The sequence below is a fragment of the Canis lupus genome, chromosome 10, assembly GCF_003254725.2.
Source record: "Canis lupus dingo isolate Sandy chromosome 10, ASM325472v2, whole genome shotgun sequence".
In the NCBI taxonomy this organism is placed as follows: Eukaryota; Metazoa; Chordata; class Mammalia; order Carnivora; family Canidae; genus Canis; species Canis lupus.
The window spans coordinates 57,877,764-57,895,610 of NC_064252.1; the positions used below are offsets into that span (position 1 = coordinate 57,877,764).

At 48.9% G+C, this 17,847-nt stretch overlaps 1 protein-coding gene across 10 annotated transcripts in view; it reads left to right on the forward strand.

The window, feature by feature from the left end:
* Positions 1-835: 835 nt before the first annotated feature.
* Positions 836-17,847, forward strand: part of CCDC85A (coiled-coil domain containing 85A) — a 190,798-nt gene continuing 173,786 nt past the window's right edge. For 2 of the 10 annotated variants that reach the window (XM_025467630.3, XM_025467675.3), the window contains exons 1-2: positions 1,233-1,629; positions 8,736-9,699. In XM_025467630.3, coding sequence (XP_025323415.1) covers positions 1,366-1,629; positions 8,736-9,699 — 1,228 coding nt within the window. In that variant the 5' untranslated portion in view covers positions 1,233-1,365. Of the gene's footprint in view, positions 1,630-8,735; positions 9,704-17,847 lie in introns of all 10 variants that reach the window. The other 8 variants (XM_025467668.3, XR_007413614.1, XM_025467646.3 and 5 more) reach the window with 8 other exon arrangements.

A 17,847-nucleotide genomic window follows, 5' to 3' on the forward strand; every position in this document is an offset into this window, starting at 1 on the left:
GGGAAGGGAATTCTGTAGCCCAACTATAGGACCCAGGGACCCAGAATAATACCCCCTTCCAGAAATTACCATCACAAAAAGCCAATCCTGTAAGATCGACTGCTCGCAGCAGCAGCAGCAACACGGAAATCTGGGTGGCTGGGGCCGCTCAGGCTGCTGGCGGGACTGTCCTTTGCTCGAGGGGAGGTGACTGTGCTGACCTTAGAAATCCAGGGCTGGGGAAGTAGGAGCTGAAGGTATTTTCTTTTCCCCTTGAGGCTCTGATGTGGTTTTTTTGTTTTTGTTTTTGTTTTTTTTAATTAAAAGACCCAATACCGTCCCCTGAAGCTTCTTCACAAAGTAGTGCATTTTTAGAAAAGACAAAGGCGCGGGGGGGGGGGGGTCCCTAAGGAGTGGTGCCCCGAAGCGAAGCCTTTCTTCCCTCCTTGGAGAGCGCTGGGATTTTCTTAAAGGTTCTTTCTCCCCCCTCCCCTCTCCACCCTCCTCCCCACTTTTTTTTTCCTTTGGTCCTCGACCTCTCCCTGCGTTCTCCAAAGTAGAAACCGACGCTTATCCCTCTGGTGCTCCCATATCCATCTTCCCTGCAAATACCGAGGGTCTCTCATTCGGGTCGCCTGCACCCCCCGCACCCCCGCACCCCCGCAGGGCCGCAAGCCTGGCGCGCAGGGGGCGAGGAGGGAGCCCCTTCCGCCACACGGTGGCGCGCGCGAGCCTGCGAGAGCCCGGGAGGCACCGCTCGGCGCCGCCGTCCCGCGTCCCGCCCCGCCCGCGCCCCCGGCCCTCCGCGGCGGGATAGCGGGGAGCGCGCCCCGGAGCCGCGGAGCCCCCCGGCGGCAGCGGCGCCCGGCCCTTGCGGGAGGTGGGCCGGCTGCGGGCGGCCCCGGCTGCAGGCTCCTCCTCCTGCCGGCCCGGCCTGCGCCCCTCCGCCCTCCTCCCCTCCGCGGCGCGGCGCGGCTCTGCACAAGCCCCGGCTTCGCGGGCCCGGAGGCGGCGGCGGCGGCGGCGGCGGGGGGAGGAGCGCACCGGGGCCGTAGCTCGCCCAGCAGCGCAGGGAGGCCGGGGCTGCCTCCGGGCCGGGGGTGCGCGCGCGGGCGTGGGCGGGGCGACGGTCTCGCGGCGGAGCGGAGCGGAGGGCAGCGGCCCCGGGGCGCGGCCCCCGGGCGCCCCGCACCATGGACTTGCGCCGAGTTGGGACGCGCCTGGGCGGCGGCGCGCGGGGACGGCGAGGTAGGACGGCGGCCCCGCGCGACCCCTGCCGCCCCGACCCAGCGGCCGCCGGGCGGTGCCGCTGACTCGCCGGAGCGCCCAGACCCGCCGGAGCCCTCGCCTCTGCCTCCCCCGCGCACCTGCCGCCGCGCCCAGACCATGTCCAAGGCGGCCGGAGGGGCGGCGGCGGCGGCGGAAAGTTGCCCCCCGGCCCCGGGCGGCCCGTCCACCGCCGCCGCCGCCGCGGAGGACCTGTCCAAAGTGTCGGACGAGGAGCTGCTGCAGTGGAGCAAGGAGGAGCTGATCCGCAGCCTGCGGCGCGCCGAGGCCGAGAAGGTGAGCGCGATGCTGGACCACAGCAACCTCATCCGCGAGGTCAACCGCCGCCTGCAGCTGCACCTCGGCGAGATCCGCGGGCTCAAGGTGAGCGCGGGCGCGGGGCGGTGGGCCCCCCCCCCACAGGTGATCCTCCCGGGCAGCTCCCCGCCCCCCCACAGGTGATCCTCCCGGGCAGCCCCCCGCCCCCCCACAGGTGATCCTCCCGGGCAGCCCCCCGCCCCCCCACAGGTGATCCTCCCGGGCAGCCCCCCCCCCCCAGGTGATCCTCCCGGGCAGCCCCCCGCCCCCCCCAGGTGATCCTCCCGGGCAGCCCCCCGCCCCCCCACAGGTGATCCTCCCGGGCAGCCCCCGCCCCCCCGCCCCCCGCCCCCCGCGCCCCAGCCCGGCCCTTGGGAAACTTTTCCGAACTTCGGCAGCGGTCGGTCCCCTTCCCGGCGGGGCGCGCCCGCGGGGCTCTCGCTCGGGACCTGCGGTGGCGGGAGGAGCGGGCGCCGCGGACGCCGAGTCGGGACGGAGCCGACGCGCGGGCCGGGACCTCTGTTCTCCTCGGAGCTCCGGGGAAGCCGCGGCTGGGGGCCGGGTCACGGGCAGGGGCGGGGGCGCGGAGGAGCCAGTGCAGGGGGCAGCGGGTGCTCTGCAGCCCCGGCGGGGAGGGGGCGCCCGCGGAGAGGAGCTTGAGCTCGGCCTTAACCGTGCCCACCTGCTCCTCCGCTCTCCTCCTCCACGGGTCAGATGGCGGCATCTGGGGTTCCTTGACCCCCCTTGCCCGTTCACCTCCAGTTTGATTATAATGTCCCCAGGCATTGATGGGGGGCGAGGGGGTTTGAAAGGTACAGCCCCAAGTGTCAGCCAGGGGTGCGTGCTTTTTAAATCAGCCTTCCCTCTTTGCTATTATAAAAATTCAAAAAAAAAAAAAGAAGAAGAAGACCAGCAAAACCCATCAACTTCTTTCCTCCCCGGAGGCCCTGCGAGGGACGGCGGGGTGCCTGCCCGCGGGGCTGGAGGAGCCCGGCCCGGCCCCGCCCCGCCTGCGCGCCCCGCACACTTCCTCCCCTCGCTGCGCACGCTGCTGCCTGCCGCTATTCCTTCCTCTCATTGTTCTGCTTTTGTTTATAGGAAGCCAGACACAAACGAAAACACTGCAGGGACTTCAGGGAGCGAATTCCTGCAGGCACATGCTGTTCTTGTGCCCTTGCACTCCCACCCCGCATCTCAGGCTGTAGACACTTTCTTAGGGCTCCAGCTCTGGGATTTGGGGGCAAAGAGGTGCGGAGGGGCGGAAGGCTAGATGCTCACCTGGGGGTTGGGCCCGATGCAAGTGGAGATGGCCTTCCCGGGGCCCCAACTCACTGTCATATAGTTCCTAGAGTGGGTGCAGTTAGGCAGATCCCACAGTCAGGAAAATCCCAAGGCTTACACTCTCCTTTCCTTTAATTCATTACTAATGGAGTATTTATTAAGTACCAGACTCATGGGGAGTTAGAGGCAGGCTGGTGTAGTGGGAAGATCATTTCAGAGGTGGTTTTGCATCTAGAATCCTCACTCGCCAGGAGGGTGAGCTTGGGTAATTAATTTATCAGAACCTCATTTTAGTCATCAATAGAATGCAAATGATAATAACCATCTCCTCGGGGGTCGCGACAGTGCTTTATGATAATGTAGGGGACGCTTTAATCCTGGACTTGACTACAAAACAATGGTAGATACAGTCATCAGGAGAGGCCGGGTGAATGTAGGGGCGTGCATCTCCGGGGTTGGGTTTCTTAGGTAAAGCTGGACAAAGCTATGTGGTTCATAACCTTCCAATTTAATCTTCCATGGTTTGAACTATAATGTAGCTTGGAAGAGTTTTTTTTTTTTTTTTGGAAGAGTTTTTAATTAGGTAATTAATCAGTTTCCCAAGGATTTTAATAGTATGGAGCATTGACGTCGTAGTTCAGAAATACTTGCAGGTTCTCTTGGGTTAAGTGGATTGCTTGTGTGTGTGTGTGTGTGTGTGTGTGTGTGTGTGGAGGGGGGCCCTGGGTGAGTGGTGGGGGAGCCTAATCTTCACTCTAGTAGCTTCATTTAGAGAAATACCTATGAGGCCAGCTAAGGGCAGTTTCACCCCAAGTAGGAGGGTCTCCTGGTGGTCGTGATTCATGACCTGACGTCAAAAGACTTCCCTGTCCACCTCCTTAACAAGTTTGGCAAGGTGAGGCTGGTTACTTTCTGATGCAGCCTCTACTCCTCCCTTCCCTGGCCAGTTACATCAGAGCCTCCAGGGTCTGGGGCCCAGCCCTGAGGGGTTGTGGTAAAGCCCTGCTGAGACGCCAGCCTTCTCCCTCCTATTCATCATCCTCGCTCAGAACATCCCTGGACACTCTAATGATCCATTAATGTGGTCGACTGAATAAATGATCTGTGCACTTATTTATTTTGGCTTAACTAGAAGGAAGGATTTTTTGGTTTTGTTTTTGGCTCTGATGGTTTGGGAGTCCCAGTTGAGGATGGTAAATTTAGGGTACTTCAGGCCACAACGCTTCTCTTTTTTATGTTCCTTTCTGTGATCTGCTTTTGAAATTGCATCTAAGTATTTTCAAGGCTACCAGGTGGTACTGCAGCTAGAGAGACGGGGAGATGGGAGCTAAGTTTTTCCTTTGAGGGGCCTGTGACTGGATCCAAGCACTGGCCGACTTGTCAGTGTTTCAGCATTTCAAGGGTAGGGCAGGGTGGGGCGGCGCGGAGATAAAGGATTTGGAGTCTGACAATTTGGGCAGCGTGGGCAAGCTGTGAACCTCTCTGAGCCTCAGTGTTCTCATCTGCTAAGCGGGGATGCTAATTCCACAAGAGGTTTGATGAGGATTAAATGCTATGTAGATGAGGTTAAATAGCTTTCTCAAGGTCACACAGATATCGGATGTTGAAAATGGGCTTTTCTTTCAGCTAGTTGGCATTCTCTGGTTAGAACGTGTGATCCTGCAAGGGGTGGAGAAAGGGGATTCTGGTTCTGATGTTGTAAGGAGTTGGAGTCTGAGAACCATGTCTGTGCACTGCTGAGCATATAGCAATGCTCAGGTTGCTCTGACCTGGGATTTCAGGGGCCAGGGGGCAGATTTGGGGGGAACTGAATCTATAGATTTCTTATGCATCACATTAATGTTCCTCTCTGCTCCCCAACACACCAATCCTCTTCCGCCCTGCAATGAAGAAAAATAGCCAACTGGAACAATTCTTTAACCACAGATACAGTTCTCTAGAGTCTCACGTATGAAGTTTTGAGAGGCATGCAATGAGGTGGGTTTAACCTTTTAAAAGTCCACTTCAGACAGATGGATAACATCTGGTGGCCAGTGGCAATGTTAAAGGGACACTTAGTGTTTTGAAAAGGAAACCCGCATCTTAATGTGGAAGGTTTGAGGAAGCTGGATTATAAGGTTATTATCAAATCGGTTGCTTAGCTGTTCCACAGAAGGGAAAGGAAATAGCTCAGAATTGTATCCCTAAGAATATTATTTACTCTTGGAAGAAGGCGTGATAAAGAAAGCTAAATAGGCCATTACCTCTTTTTTTTTTTTTTTGCCATTACCTCTTCTACCTCAACTGGAATTCTGGGAAGTACACATGCTTCACTCCATTTGGAAAGGCATTAGCTACGTGAGGCCCGAGGTAGCACAACTCCTATTTATTTCCCAGTTCTGGAGAAATCAGGAAAAGCTGTGGGATGGTCAAAAGGAAGTATTTTCAGATGGAAGTTCATTTAGTTGGAGAAGAACATGACTTGAACTTTCTATGAAGTACCAGGATTAAACTAAATGTAAGAATAATTTTTGAAGCTTAGAAAGATTAATTTTTTTTTTAGTGTTATTTTCTCAGAGTATCCCCACCTTCTGATTTCCCTTAAAAGCATCAATGTCAACAGATCATCTACTCTCTTGTGACAGACTCCTACCTAGCAGAGGCTTACTGAGACTACAATATGACATTTTTTTTCCTCCGGAGCCAGAGCCACATCCTGTTTTGGCCACAGGCCTAGGGCTTCATAAACTCATACTGTTTACTGTACACAAGGCACCATGCCAGGCGCATCAGTTTACACAAAGAAAGACTTTAGAATGGACTCTGCCCCCACCCCCCAGAGGCTAAGGTAGCTACATTTGGAAAAAAAAAAAAAATGCCCAATGAATGCTTACAGGCATTAAGTGGTGAGTGGCAAAGTTACTTCATTCATTCATTTGTGCTTGTCTCTGCTGCATGCCAGCCGCTGTTCCAGCGTTAGGGGAGGCTTCTCAGAGGAATCTCTCCTCTTCGGTGAGTTCATATAGGGAAGAGGACAGTATTTTTTAGTTGGGAAGCTAGATACAGGCGGGAGGTGTTTGGAGATGGCCAGGCCTGAGATCAGAAAGTGGCAATGAGAAGGAAGAGGTGGGCATCAGAAACAAACAGAATAGTCGGATGCCAAGAGTTAGAATTGGAGTTAAAACCACGCTGTGCGAGATCTTCTTTCTCAGGCCTTGAAAATGACTCCCACGTTAGGCCCAAGACTGTCAGAGGGTGCAGGGTGTGGTTGGCAGATGTTATATATTTATTTTCTCACTAGTATCAGACAAAGTGTTGGAAGGAATCTGAGTTTAAGGGGATTAAGTCTCCTCTGAGTGCCTCTAGTTCTCTGTTGGAAGACTAGAGGTTTTCTGGCTTCATAATGCAAAGGAAAATCTTAGGTAGCAGCTCTATAATACCACCCCCTGGCTCATCCCTACCAAACCAAGGTGCTTCTAGAAATGGTCCCTTTACTATTTGTGTGACTGGAGAGTAAAGGGGGACTTCACAATGCATTTTCAAAGTTCCTTGGTTCAGGTGTCGACAGTGGGGGTGCTGTGTTCTGGACACGTATAGGTGGACAGAAGAGATGAGGTCACCATTCTTATGACTAGAGTCTGGTGAGTTCTAATAGCCACATTCAAACATATGTGATTGCAATAAGGGCCACAGAGGGAAAGTGAAAGGGATAATGGTCGAGCATATGAGGCAACCTCCTTTGCTTATATTTTTAAGGATTTTACCTATTTGAGAGAGACAGAGTGAGAGGGAGCAGGAGCTGGGGGAGAGGGAGAGGGAGAAGCAGACTCCCCGCTGAGCAGGGAGCCCGATGCAGGACTTGACTGCACGGACCTGGGATCATGACGTGAGCCGGAGGCAGGTGCTTAACCGACCGAGCCACCCAGGTGCCCCGCGGTGATCTGCTTAAGATAGAGGGTAGTGAGAAATGTGTGGGAAATATCAGAAAGGGAGACAGAACGTAAAGACTCCTAACTCTGGGAAACGAACTAGGGGTGGTAGAAGGGGAGGAGGGCGGGGGGTGGGAGTGAATGGGTGACGGGCACTGGGTGTTATTCTGTATGTTAGTAAATTGAACACCAATAAAAAAAAAAAAAAAAAAAGATAGAGGGTAGTGGTCAGGGACGGCTTCTGTGGGGATGTGACTATGAAGTGAGGCCTTTAGGTTGTTAGGGGAATGCATTCCAAGAGAAAGAGTGGAAGGACTTGTTCCTTGGGCCTTGAAACCAGGCCAGTGTTGGTGGGGCTCAGTTGGGGGTGGGGGATAGGTCCCGCCCTTTCACGGCTGTCCTCTGTGCAACCCGCTCTCCTCTGCCTCCACCTGGATCAGCCTGGTGGCCTCCTCGCTGATCTCTCCTGACTTCCACCTTTGCCTGGTCTCCTTTTCTTCTATCCCTTCCTCCGGTTTGTTTTCCACACAGAACTATGGTGATTCTTTATAAAAGGAACCTGTTGTGTCACTCCTCTATCCTCAGCTCACCAACAATCCAAAGTCCCTCCGTGGCTGCCAGGGCCCAGCATTAGCCAGCCCTGCCACCCACCCTGTTGGGTCTCATCTGTCCCAGCTCTGTTCTCCTTGCTCGCTGTGCTTCAGGCACCCTGGCCTCACCACCACGTCAGCCATGTTGGTCTCAGGGCAAATACCTGCCCTTCTCTCTGCCTGGGATCATCTTCCCTCAAACGTTTGCTCTTTCATTTCATCCAGGTCTTTGTTCCAATATTCTCTTCAGTGAGGTGCCTTCTCTTAAAAAATAGTTTTCTTTAATCTCCTTTAGTTTCCTTCCCAGCACTTTTCATGGCACGGCATTGTGCTCTATACTTACCTTATGCCAGTTTTTCCCGCCAGAATGAAAGCCAGAGGGTGTCAGGGTGTTTGCTGTGTCCCCTGACACCTGCCTGGCACCTGGGCTGGTGCCTGGCACATCGTAGATGCTTACTAAGTGGTTGTGAATGAATGAGTGGACCGCTGGTCATGCGGGAGAAATGGGCCAGGTTAAGAGGATTGGGGGTCTGGGGAGACTTGAAGGATTTTGCACTTTGTCCTAAGGGCAGGGAGGTTCTTTTAAGGAAGGTAAGCATGGGAGCGACAAGATGACATAAATCTCAGAGGTGGGGTTCAGAAGACCCGTTTGACTCAGAAGTGAAAGGGGAGGGAGAAGGAGAAGCCAGACATAACCACAGGCTCTTAGAAAGAGCAGCAGGATGGGCGGAGGTGGCATTTGCTGAGGGGAGCAGTTTGGGGGGGCGGCTTTGGAAATCCCGCAAGAGCTTGGTGTTGCTTGTGTTTCCTGTGGGAAGCCCAGGAGATGCTCAGGGGGGACAGCCAGTGGGGCTTAGACGCGCGGGACGGGAACGCCACTAGAGGGCAATTGTGCTGGTCCCCCGTGGGATCCGGGCTGTTCCCCTCGTGTCAAGGGCTGAACACCCGGCAGTGCTTGTGTTTGTGCTGGTGAAAGCTTGTCGCCTCAGAGTCGGAAGCATTTCTCAGATCCCAAGCAGCCAGTGTCTCCCTGGAAGGCGGGGCAGGGATCCTTGGTTTTTATTGGTTTCTTGTTAAGTAACCGGCTGCTCCCTAGATACTGGCGGGGTGGCCTTGGGAAGGCCAGCTTTGAGGTCCAGTTCCCCCTCTGTAAAAGAACCATAATAATCATTATCCCCCCAATATTTTGTGAAAATTCGATCATACAGGTAAGCACCAGACAGGGAGCATAACCAGTGCCCATGATTGTTGTTTTAATGCCAGTCATCAGCTTCTCCCCTCCTCTCAGCTTCTCACCCACCCCCTCGCATCCCACAGAGTCCACCAGTTCCAGCCTCCCTGCCAGGAGGTCTGAGCCTGATGATGCCTCAACTGTGCACCTCCCTCTTTTCAGGACATCAACCAGAAACTCCAGGAGGACAACCAGGAGCTGAGGGACCTCTGCTGTTTCCTGGATGATGACCGGCAGAAAGGCAAGAGGGTGTCCCGGGAGTGGCAGAGACTGGGCCGCTACACGGCCGGGGTGATGCACAAGGAAGTGGCCTTATACCTGCAGAAGCTGAAGGAGCTGGAGGTGAAGCAGGAGGAGGTGGTGAAGGAGAACATGGAGCTCAAGGAGCTCTGCGTGCTGCTGGACGAGGAGAAGGGCGCGGGCTGCGCGGGCAGCCGCTGCTCCATCGACAGCCAGGCCAGCCTGTGCCAGCTGACGGCCTCCACGGCGCCCTACGTGCGGGACGTGGGCGACGGCAGCAGCACCTCCAGCACGGGCAGCACCGACAGCCCCGACCACCACAAGCACCACGCGAGCGGGGGCAGCCCGGAGCACCTGCAGAAGCCCCGGGCCGAGGGCAGCCCGGAGCACCCCAAGCACAGGAGCACCAGCCCCGAGCATCTCCCGAAACCCAGGGCCTCCGGGACCCCGGATCACCCAAAAGCGCTCAAAGGACCCAGCCCCGAGCACCACAAACCCTTGTGCAAGGGCAGCCCCGAACAGCAAAGGCACCCGCACCCCGGGAGCAGCCCCGAAACGCTGCCCAAGCACGTGCTGAGCGGGAGCCCAGAGCACTTTCAGAAGCACAGGCCGGGGGGCAGCCCCGAACACGCCAGGCACAGTGGGGGGAGCCCCGAGCACCTGCAGAAACACGCCCTCGGTGGGAGCCTGGAGCATCTCCCCAGAGCCAGGGGCACCAGCCCTGAGCACCTCAAACAGCATTACGGGGGGAGCCCTGATCACAAACTCGTGGGCGGAGGAGGCGGCGGCAGTGGCAGCGGCGGAGGCAGCAGGGAGGGCACCCTCCGAAGGCAGGCGCAGGAGGACGCGTCACCCCATCACCGGAGTGTCTACAGTGGCATGAACGGTGGGTCAGTACGTGCTGGGGAACCGCTTTGGCTGGGGCGACGCTAGAGAGTCATGAACCGTGGAGGGCTTTCCAGCCACGGTAGGAAGCGCAGGTGCTGCCTAGGGAGTGGGTTGGGGACCCGAGCCAGCATTTGCTTCCGAGGCTCCCTGTGTTTCTTCGCCTCGATTGGTTTTAGTTTATACAGTTCTCAGTCAAGTAAGCCCGGCGAAGACGGGGGATGAGGAGTCAGGGGAAGGAGAGAAACAAGAATTCAGGGCGAGGTGTGTGGGTATGGAGAATAAAAGAGAACCCAGCTAAGGTTTTCTGGTCTTGAACTGGAGTATTTTCCTAGCTGTGTACAGTTTCCCACTGGGGTTCTCAAGCAACGGCTGACCAAAAGGTTTTTTGAATCCGGTTCACAGCTTATGTGCATAAAGAAAGGAATATTTATTATGAGAAACCGTAACACTGGAAAGAAATACGGTGTCCCTCAGCAGGCTTGATGCCGCGTTGCCTGAATGCCTGTACATAGGCCTGACTTTTACCTTGATTTTGTCCACGTGTTGGGGGAACTTCCCTTTGCAGGAGAAACACATCAAATGATTTCCTTCCATACTCTTTCAAAACCCACCACCCTCTCCCTGACTCCCTTACACATACTTTGAAGAGCATGCCCTTTTACACTGCGAGCCAGCCTCCCCGAGTTGTGTAAATGTTCCTCCTGAAAATGTACAGATGTGTTCAGACACTCCTTTGGCTTCTAGAGTGTAGTAACATCCACTGCGTTTGCTGGGACAGCTCTAAACCTGACCCTGAGCCTTTTGGAAGGAGTTAAATTTTCTGCATCTTGGTTTAAAACCACTTTGAATACCAAAGAGGGAAAAAAGTCATCTCTTAAAACAAAGAAAACCCCCTCCCAATCCTTTGATGTTACTTATGGTTGAGTTAGAACTAACGTGTTTGGTTTTATAAACTGTAGGGGGTTTTCATCCAAAATACCTGAGGTTTTCTGCTTTATTGAAAGCTGCTGCCGAGTCTGTGCAGTCGGCTCTGAGCAGTGGTGGAGGCGGCCAGTGTGAGCAGTGAGTGACACGAAGGGGTAAATTGTCAATATTGTACCTGGGGATTTACCTGTTGGATCCCATTTCATCCTAATCCTTTTCTCCTGATGCTGAAAATTGACTCCTGAAGCTTGGCTTCTAATACATCCAAAGTTCTTTTATGTGCAGATGGAATTGGAAAGGATGGGGAAGATGGGATGCTGCTGCTTTTTGGGTTGGGTTGGGAAGTGGAGGCCGGGAGAAGCAAAGTCAAGTGTGTGCAGAGGCCCCCTGGCTGGCTGGCTGGGGCCCTTCCTACGTTAATTGCACCCTCACTCCCTCTTTCCAGGACTGGCCCAGAAGCCGCCCTGATTGCTGTGGGCAGCCTTGGGTGTGCTCTTCTCATGAGAGATGAAAGTCATTTAAAAAGATATTTTAGTTATGTTACCCTGATGAGGTGAGCCGTTAGCCGTGAAGCTGGTCTTCAGGAGGTTAATGGGTTACCCGGAAAGTCGAGTAATGACTTTCCGATTTCTCAATTTCTTTTTAATTGAACATGTATATTTGTGCACTATTTTAGGGAAACTTTGTATCTTGAACCCCCCAAAAAAATTTACTTAGGGGGCAGGTAGTTCATTTATGAAACAATTCTTTTCTTTCCCAGAGTGCTCTTTGAAAAAAAGAACGCCTCAAGTTTGATCAACACATGATTAACTGATGAGAAAAGATTTCAAGTGCAATTTTTAAGCAATACCTTGCATAAAAGTATATTTCTGGATGAGGATGACGTTACATCATGGCTTATTATTGCCTGCATTCAGATAAGCTTATTGATTGAGCAAATGATTTTTAAAATGTAACCATTTTATTTGGCTAAAATTTCTGTATAACAGATGCATCATTTAGAGTGACATTGTATTTTATTCTTATGTTTACTTCAGGTTTTCTCATTCTTAAGTGACAAATCTGCTGACAGTTGATATCCTCACCAAAGTATATTTGTAGTACATTTGCATTGCATTTTTATTCAATAATTCATTGGAAAATGAAGTGGCACAAAGAGGTGTGTGTGGATCATCAGCCTGTAAACTTGGGCGCTGGTAGCCTGCATGTATCCTGCCGTTACAAATTAATTTTTGATATGGTTGCTAAGACATGACTTTTCATATTTTTAATCCCCCCACACTTCGGTTGAATTGTTGGCCTAGAAACAAGTGAGAACCAGTAGCAAGATAAATCCCAAATTGCAGATTCATTGAGTCATTTATAGATTCATTCTGTTTGGAGTTTGTGTGAGATAATGAATGTTTTGGATGAACACTTGCACGTTTTTGAATGAAGAAAAAGTAGGTGAAAGCAGGTGGAAGTAAGTCTGCATTATGGCAGAATGAAATGGAAAAGAAACACATATGGGCATAATATTGTCTTACTTGTAACGTTCCTTCCAAAAAGACACATGTACCCCCTGAGGGAACATCAGTGAAAACAATTACTGTTTTAGTTGGTTGTGCCTTGGACATCCTTAAGTCTTGGTACAAACTCAGTGGAGGAAGTAGTTGATGAACTGCGTATCCAAGAGTTTCCTTTGGTTAAAACAGTTGGCTTAATTTCCAACTGGATACAAAGGTGAATGTGGGGTACTTTTCCTTTCTTAAAAATAGCTAAGACTCATGTAAATGAGTAGCTGATTGAAGAACAGCATAAAGCAAAGACAAAACAGAAAAACAACCCCTCCAGATTGAACAACATGCTCGTGAATTCATTTACTTTTTTTTTTAGAAGTTATTATTCAACTGTTTTTTTTAATTTGCAGAGAATTCCATGTGCAAAGAGGAAGTAGATTCAACACCCTTACATCTAGACATTATCTGTTGTTTATCGACCTTTTGAAAAAGTTGCCTAATTATCCTGGTCGGTCTCGTTTACTTAGTGGTCTTAGAGCATGTCCCAGTGACCAGTAGCTTCACGCTGTCCTTCCACAGCACCCTAGCCAATGAGAGCACCCATGAGGAAACTATGGGTTTGTGTCAGGCAGGGTCCATTTAGAACTACGTTCGGCCTTGCTGGATGGAGTGTCAGGGTTGTGTGTGTTCAGCTTCCTCCTGAAAGCTTCTTAGGGCTTCCTTCTTTTGTGAGGGATCTCTAGAAAGAGCAAGTTGTTTCTCCTACCACTTCTTTCTCTAGAGCAGGGCTTCTCGACAGTGGCACGACCAGGTAATTCTTTGTCGTAACGGGTTGCCTTATGCATTTTAGGAGGTTTGGCAACATTCTGGGCTCTGAGCAACTTCCAGTTTGTGATCATTAAAGATGTCTCCAGACGTTTCCAAATGGTCCCAGGGGGGTAGGGGAATGGCTAGAATTGCCCCTGATTCAAAACCACTGCTTCAGAGAGAGCAGTGTTTTTCAACCTGGCTGCAGATTAAAATCACTGTGGTAGCTTTGAAAAAATGACCAATGCCTGGGCCCCACTTGCAGATACACATTGAATTGGTCTGGCCCTGTGTACGTTGCAGAAAAGAGCTCCTCGGTGATTCTAATGCTCAGACCAGGTGAAAACCACTCCCTGGGTGAGTGCATGTTGTATAAGATGGGTGGACGTGTGTGTGGAGTGGTGAGGAACTCAAGCGTCTTGGGAAGATGAAAGTTAACATCCTTCCTTCCATTGTTGAATTCCAAGACTGAGAAGGACTGGCACCAGCAGGTACTATGGAACTTCAACCCTTGACCCCAGACCAAGGTCCTCAGATAAACACCTTTGGGGTACGTGTTGAAAATTTGAGTTTTTGGTGGATGGGATTTTTAGGTGAACTTGGGGGAAACTCTGGCATATGAGTAGATAAGAGCTACTTGTTCAAGGCTTCACATCCAGACTGAAAGAAGCACATGGATTTCTAACCCATTTATAGTGGATGCCGATGGTGCATGTAGATCAAGTAACGCCTGCGATGCTAATGAATGTTTCCCACTGAGAATACTGCGTTTCACATCTCCCACCTCATAAGTTTTACTCTGAGTTTTTGGCTTTCTCCTTATTCTCTGTTGAGGTTATTAATGAGTGAACGAAAAACGCTGATAACACAAAATGACCTTGTCTACGAGGGGTAAGATAACCTGCGAGTGGAAGAGCCCAGCAGGAATTCTCTGAAGCAAGGTTGTCTGTAAATTAAGTAGTGGTGCACTATAGCATGAGTAATTGCTCTCATAAATCTTTTATTTTGCTTAGAAAAAATCGGAACATCATTTATGAATGATTTTGGACAATAGGAATTAAATGTCTCCTGGGAGAAAAATTCTAAGTTACAGAATACCAGAACTGATTTAAATTGAGGACCTCAGAGTGTTGTTTTCTATTGTGTGAACTGACATGTAGCTGGTAAAAGAAGTAGATGATGCTTTTTGATCCTTAAGCTTCAGTATGGCAATCTGGTAGTTTTAAACATGCTTCGATAGGACATCAGTTTAAGAAGGTCTGAAAAATAGAACCAATTATCATACCATACTTGTGTATGCAAAGCATAGTGCATTTTTCATGAGAATACATTTTGATTTAATGACAGAGCTTAATACTGGAAATACAGATTAAGAAATTTCTAAATATTTTAAGAGGCAAGCTATTATTGGAAAACCTAGATGGCTTAGAAAGGTATTTTCTGGTAGAATTTAAGGTTTTCAACTCTACTTGCAATAAGAAAGCTATAAAAATTCCTTTAAATTTAGGGGACCATTTTCTTCTTTCCAAAGGAGATGATCTGTATCTACAATCTATATGTGTGTATGTATATATTTTTGTTAATAAATAAATTTGTACCTGAACAATATCAGACATTCAGTTTGATTCTATTTGGTCAAACCAGATACATCCAGCATCCACTCATGGAAGCCAGTTGATGCTGCGAAGTCCAGAATCCCTTTCACCTGATTGCGGTCATGTTCTTTAGACCCAACTGAAGTCCATTAAATGTTTGTATTTTTGGCTCGTTGCCAGAAGATGTAACAGAAAAAAAAAATCATTTAATTAGTGATGCATTTATCCTCTTAACAGAAATAATTTAAAACCAAGCAGGAGAAAGTGCAAAGTTACGGTGAGTATTCCATTTGATGGACACCTTTTCAGAAGTGTCAAATGAGTACAAATACAGTGATCTGCCATAAGGCTATACATTCACTCACGGTGATGATAGATTATTCTTGGAGGCAGTGGTGTAGGCATCAGTCAAGCTCCACTGGTCAGAAAAAAGAATGTGAAGATGAACTTTGCCAAAGCTTTAAAAATAGCGATAATAAAATTTTACTTGTGTAGTATCATTGGGCCAGTGTATGCTTGATGGAATAAGTTTTCCATACAAATTTATGACCTTAGGCTCTAAAACTTTGTAAATTGTAGCCACGTCGGATGCTTATAGGCCTCCTTTGCCCCTATGGTAGATAGAATCGTGAGTCCCTTACATCAGCTGGCCCCACATGGCTATTCTTTCTTCATGTTTACTTTCAAATAATAGGTTTGCAGTCACTTCAAGTAGCAGTATGCCAACAGCAGTATTCCTTGCTGCCCTCAGCAAGCCTGACTTTAACTTATTTTCTTTCTCATTGCTGTTTCTAAATTCTGTTTCTAATGCCTGGTCATATTTTGGGAAAGTAGATAATCACACTGATTAGAATTGTTTTTTAAATAGGAATGAATGACGTTAAAGTGTCCTTCTGGCAGTAAGATGCATGAGCTATAGTGCATGGTCCATGTGTCCTGCATTGGTACATACTTTGGCTTTTCAAGGTTCCTCTTGGCTTATTTTCTGGGTAGTGACTATACTTAAGGGAACTCAGATATTTCTGTAATAATAAGAAATACTTGCTTTTTGGATACTTGAGCACAACCAAGTTGCCTTTAATGCTATTTTAGTACATAACGTTCATGGGACATATTGTGTACTTCTGAAAAATTATTTTAGATTTGATTCCAGGAAATATTAAGAATACTTTATATTCTGAATATTTAAGAAGTTAAGAATGTCTCATGTTGTAAAATGAGCTGATTTTCAAGAATCTAGGAAATTTTGAGATTCAGTATCAAGAGCAGACTATGGGACACTGGAGGATCCAGGCATGAAATCTCAACTCTAATTTATAAAAGTCTCTAGTCCACAGGAGAATGAAGTTCAGGTTATTGCTGCCCCTGACATAAATGACCTCATCTTTAGAGTGCTGTTCAAGAGTTTGCAATAAAAAGAGTGGCTGCTCTTTCTGAGACGGAGCATCTTTAAGCAGAAGAGGTGTTAGAGAAAGTGGCAGAAAAATAGCAGGTTGCATTATCACCCTTCTGCAGGCAATACTGGTTTGTCTTCCTTAAGATAAAAGACCATAACTGGCTCTTCACACATTGCTGGATGGTGGTCATTTACAGTTTTCACCTAACAGAGAGTTGTGAATTATAGAGTTTCCATACCTGAGTCCTTATGGAAAGGTGCAGAAGGACTTGAGATATGGTCTTGGACATGGATTGGAATGAGGCACACATTTAATTACCAGATGAATGAAAACTCCAATAATATTTTAGTGTTTTTTTGTTTTTTTGTTTTTTTTTTTCCCTTCAGATTCTTATGTAGGCCTTTGGTAGGCTTTTTGTAAGACAGGGTATGTTAGAAAGGTTGGGTTTGGTGATTTCTCAGACTGTTTTAGTTATTTGTATTCTGTGCACATACCCACATCATATTTAGTATTCTTGTATGTGTACTTAATAGAACATTAAATGTATTGAATTTCAGTCTATTGAATGACTTTTTTTTTATACCTCTTTCATTTTTCAGCTACATAAAAGTGGTGAATCTTTACATTTTAAAATCTTGCAAACAAAACATATAGAGCGCTGCTTCTGGCTGCTGATATAGTTGAGGGATAGAATGTTTTGGTTAACTTTTGGCCACAGACTCCAAGGTCTCGGATGCTTCTTCGGTGAGATGGCTTTTCTAGTCCAGTGTGTTCATCTCTGCACTAAATTCATAAATTTGTCTTCTAGTCTTTTTTTTTTTCCTTTTTAAAGGAAATGGAAAGGTCTTCTCATTTTCCATCCAATTTTTTAAAAAATATTTTTAAAAAGTTTATTTGAGAGAGTGTGAGAGAGCATGAGCATGAGCAGGGCAAAAGGGCAGAGGGAGAAGCCGGCTCAGATCCCAGGACCCTGGCCATGACCTGAGCTGAAGGCAGATGCGTAACCTACTGAGCCCACCCAGGTGCCCCCTTCCTTCCAATTATTAAGGGGTCTTTTGGGTTTTAGAAGATATTCCTAATCTAGGCTGTGAATAGCTACAGCTTCCTGAGTGTCTGTAATTACTAGTTGGCTCAATATCGATGAGAAGCATGAATTGCATGTGGGGACATGGTATGTATGTGTGCTTACTAGTAGAAAAACCTAATTAGTGATGAATATTTACATGCAAATATATGCACACATATATGCATAGGTGTATGTTTTAATTCAATTGAGAATGAGTTTTTTAATGCTGATGAATAGAAAGAAATTGGGACACTGTGGTTGTATTTAGTTCAGGAAGTCAGAGAATCCTAGAACTTAAATCTGTAAAGTACTCTGTATTTTATCAGTTTAACTTTCCCATTTTCTGAAGGAGAAAATTGACTTCCAGAGAAGTTCAAAGAATTCTCCAAGGCCAATTGCCAGTTAGCAGAAGGCTAAAATCAAGCTGATTCACAGGGCACAAAATTTGTCTTATAAGGAAGACCTTTAATCTTACAGACTTTGAGGCCGCTTGAAGTAGGGGTAATGTTAATTATGAAGATCCTAAATGGAAGAGAGAACTGTTCTTCCTCCAGTCCTGTTGGATAATCCTGAAAACCAGAGTCCTGCAATGATAAGAATGAGACCAGGTGAATGCCAGTAGAAACTGGCTTAGAAGACCTGATGGTCTAGCAGGAGAGCTCATATCTGTTGCCTGGGAACCTCTGATTAGGCCAGATGGGGTACATGGTTCACAGCTCAATGGTCAGCTCCTGAAATGCAGTCTTAGAAGGAATAGCCTCAGGCTAAAACCTTCCTGCCCTTTTTCCTCCTGCGTGGACTCTTCCTCACTTCAAGGCCATATTCCTTCCACATAAATATTCTTGGGATGATGGACTG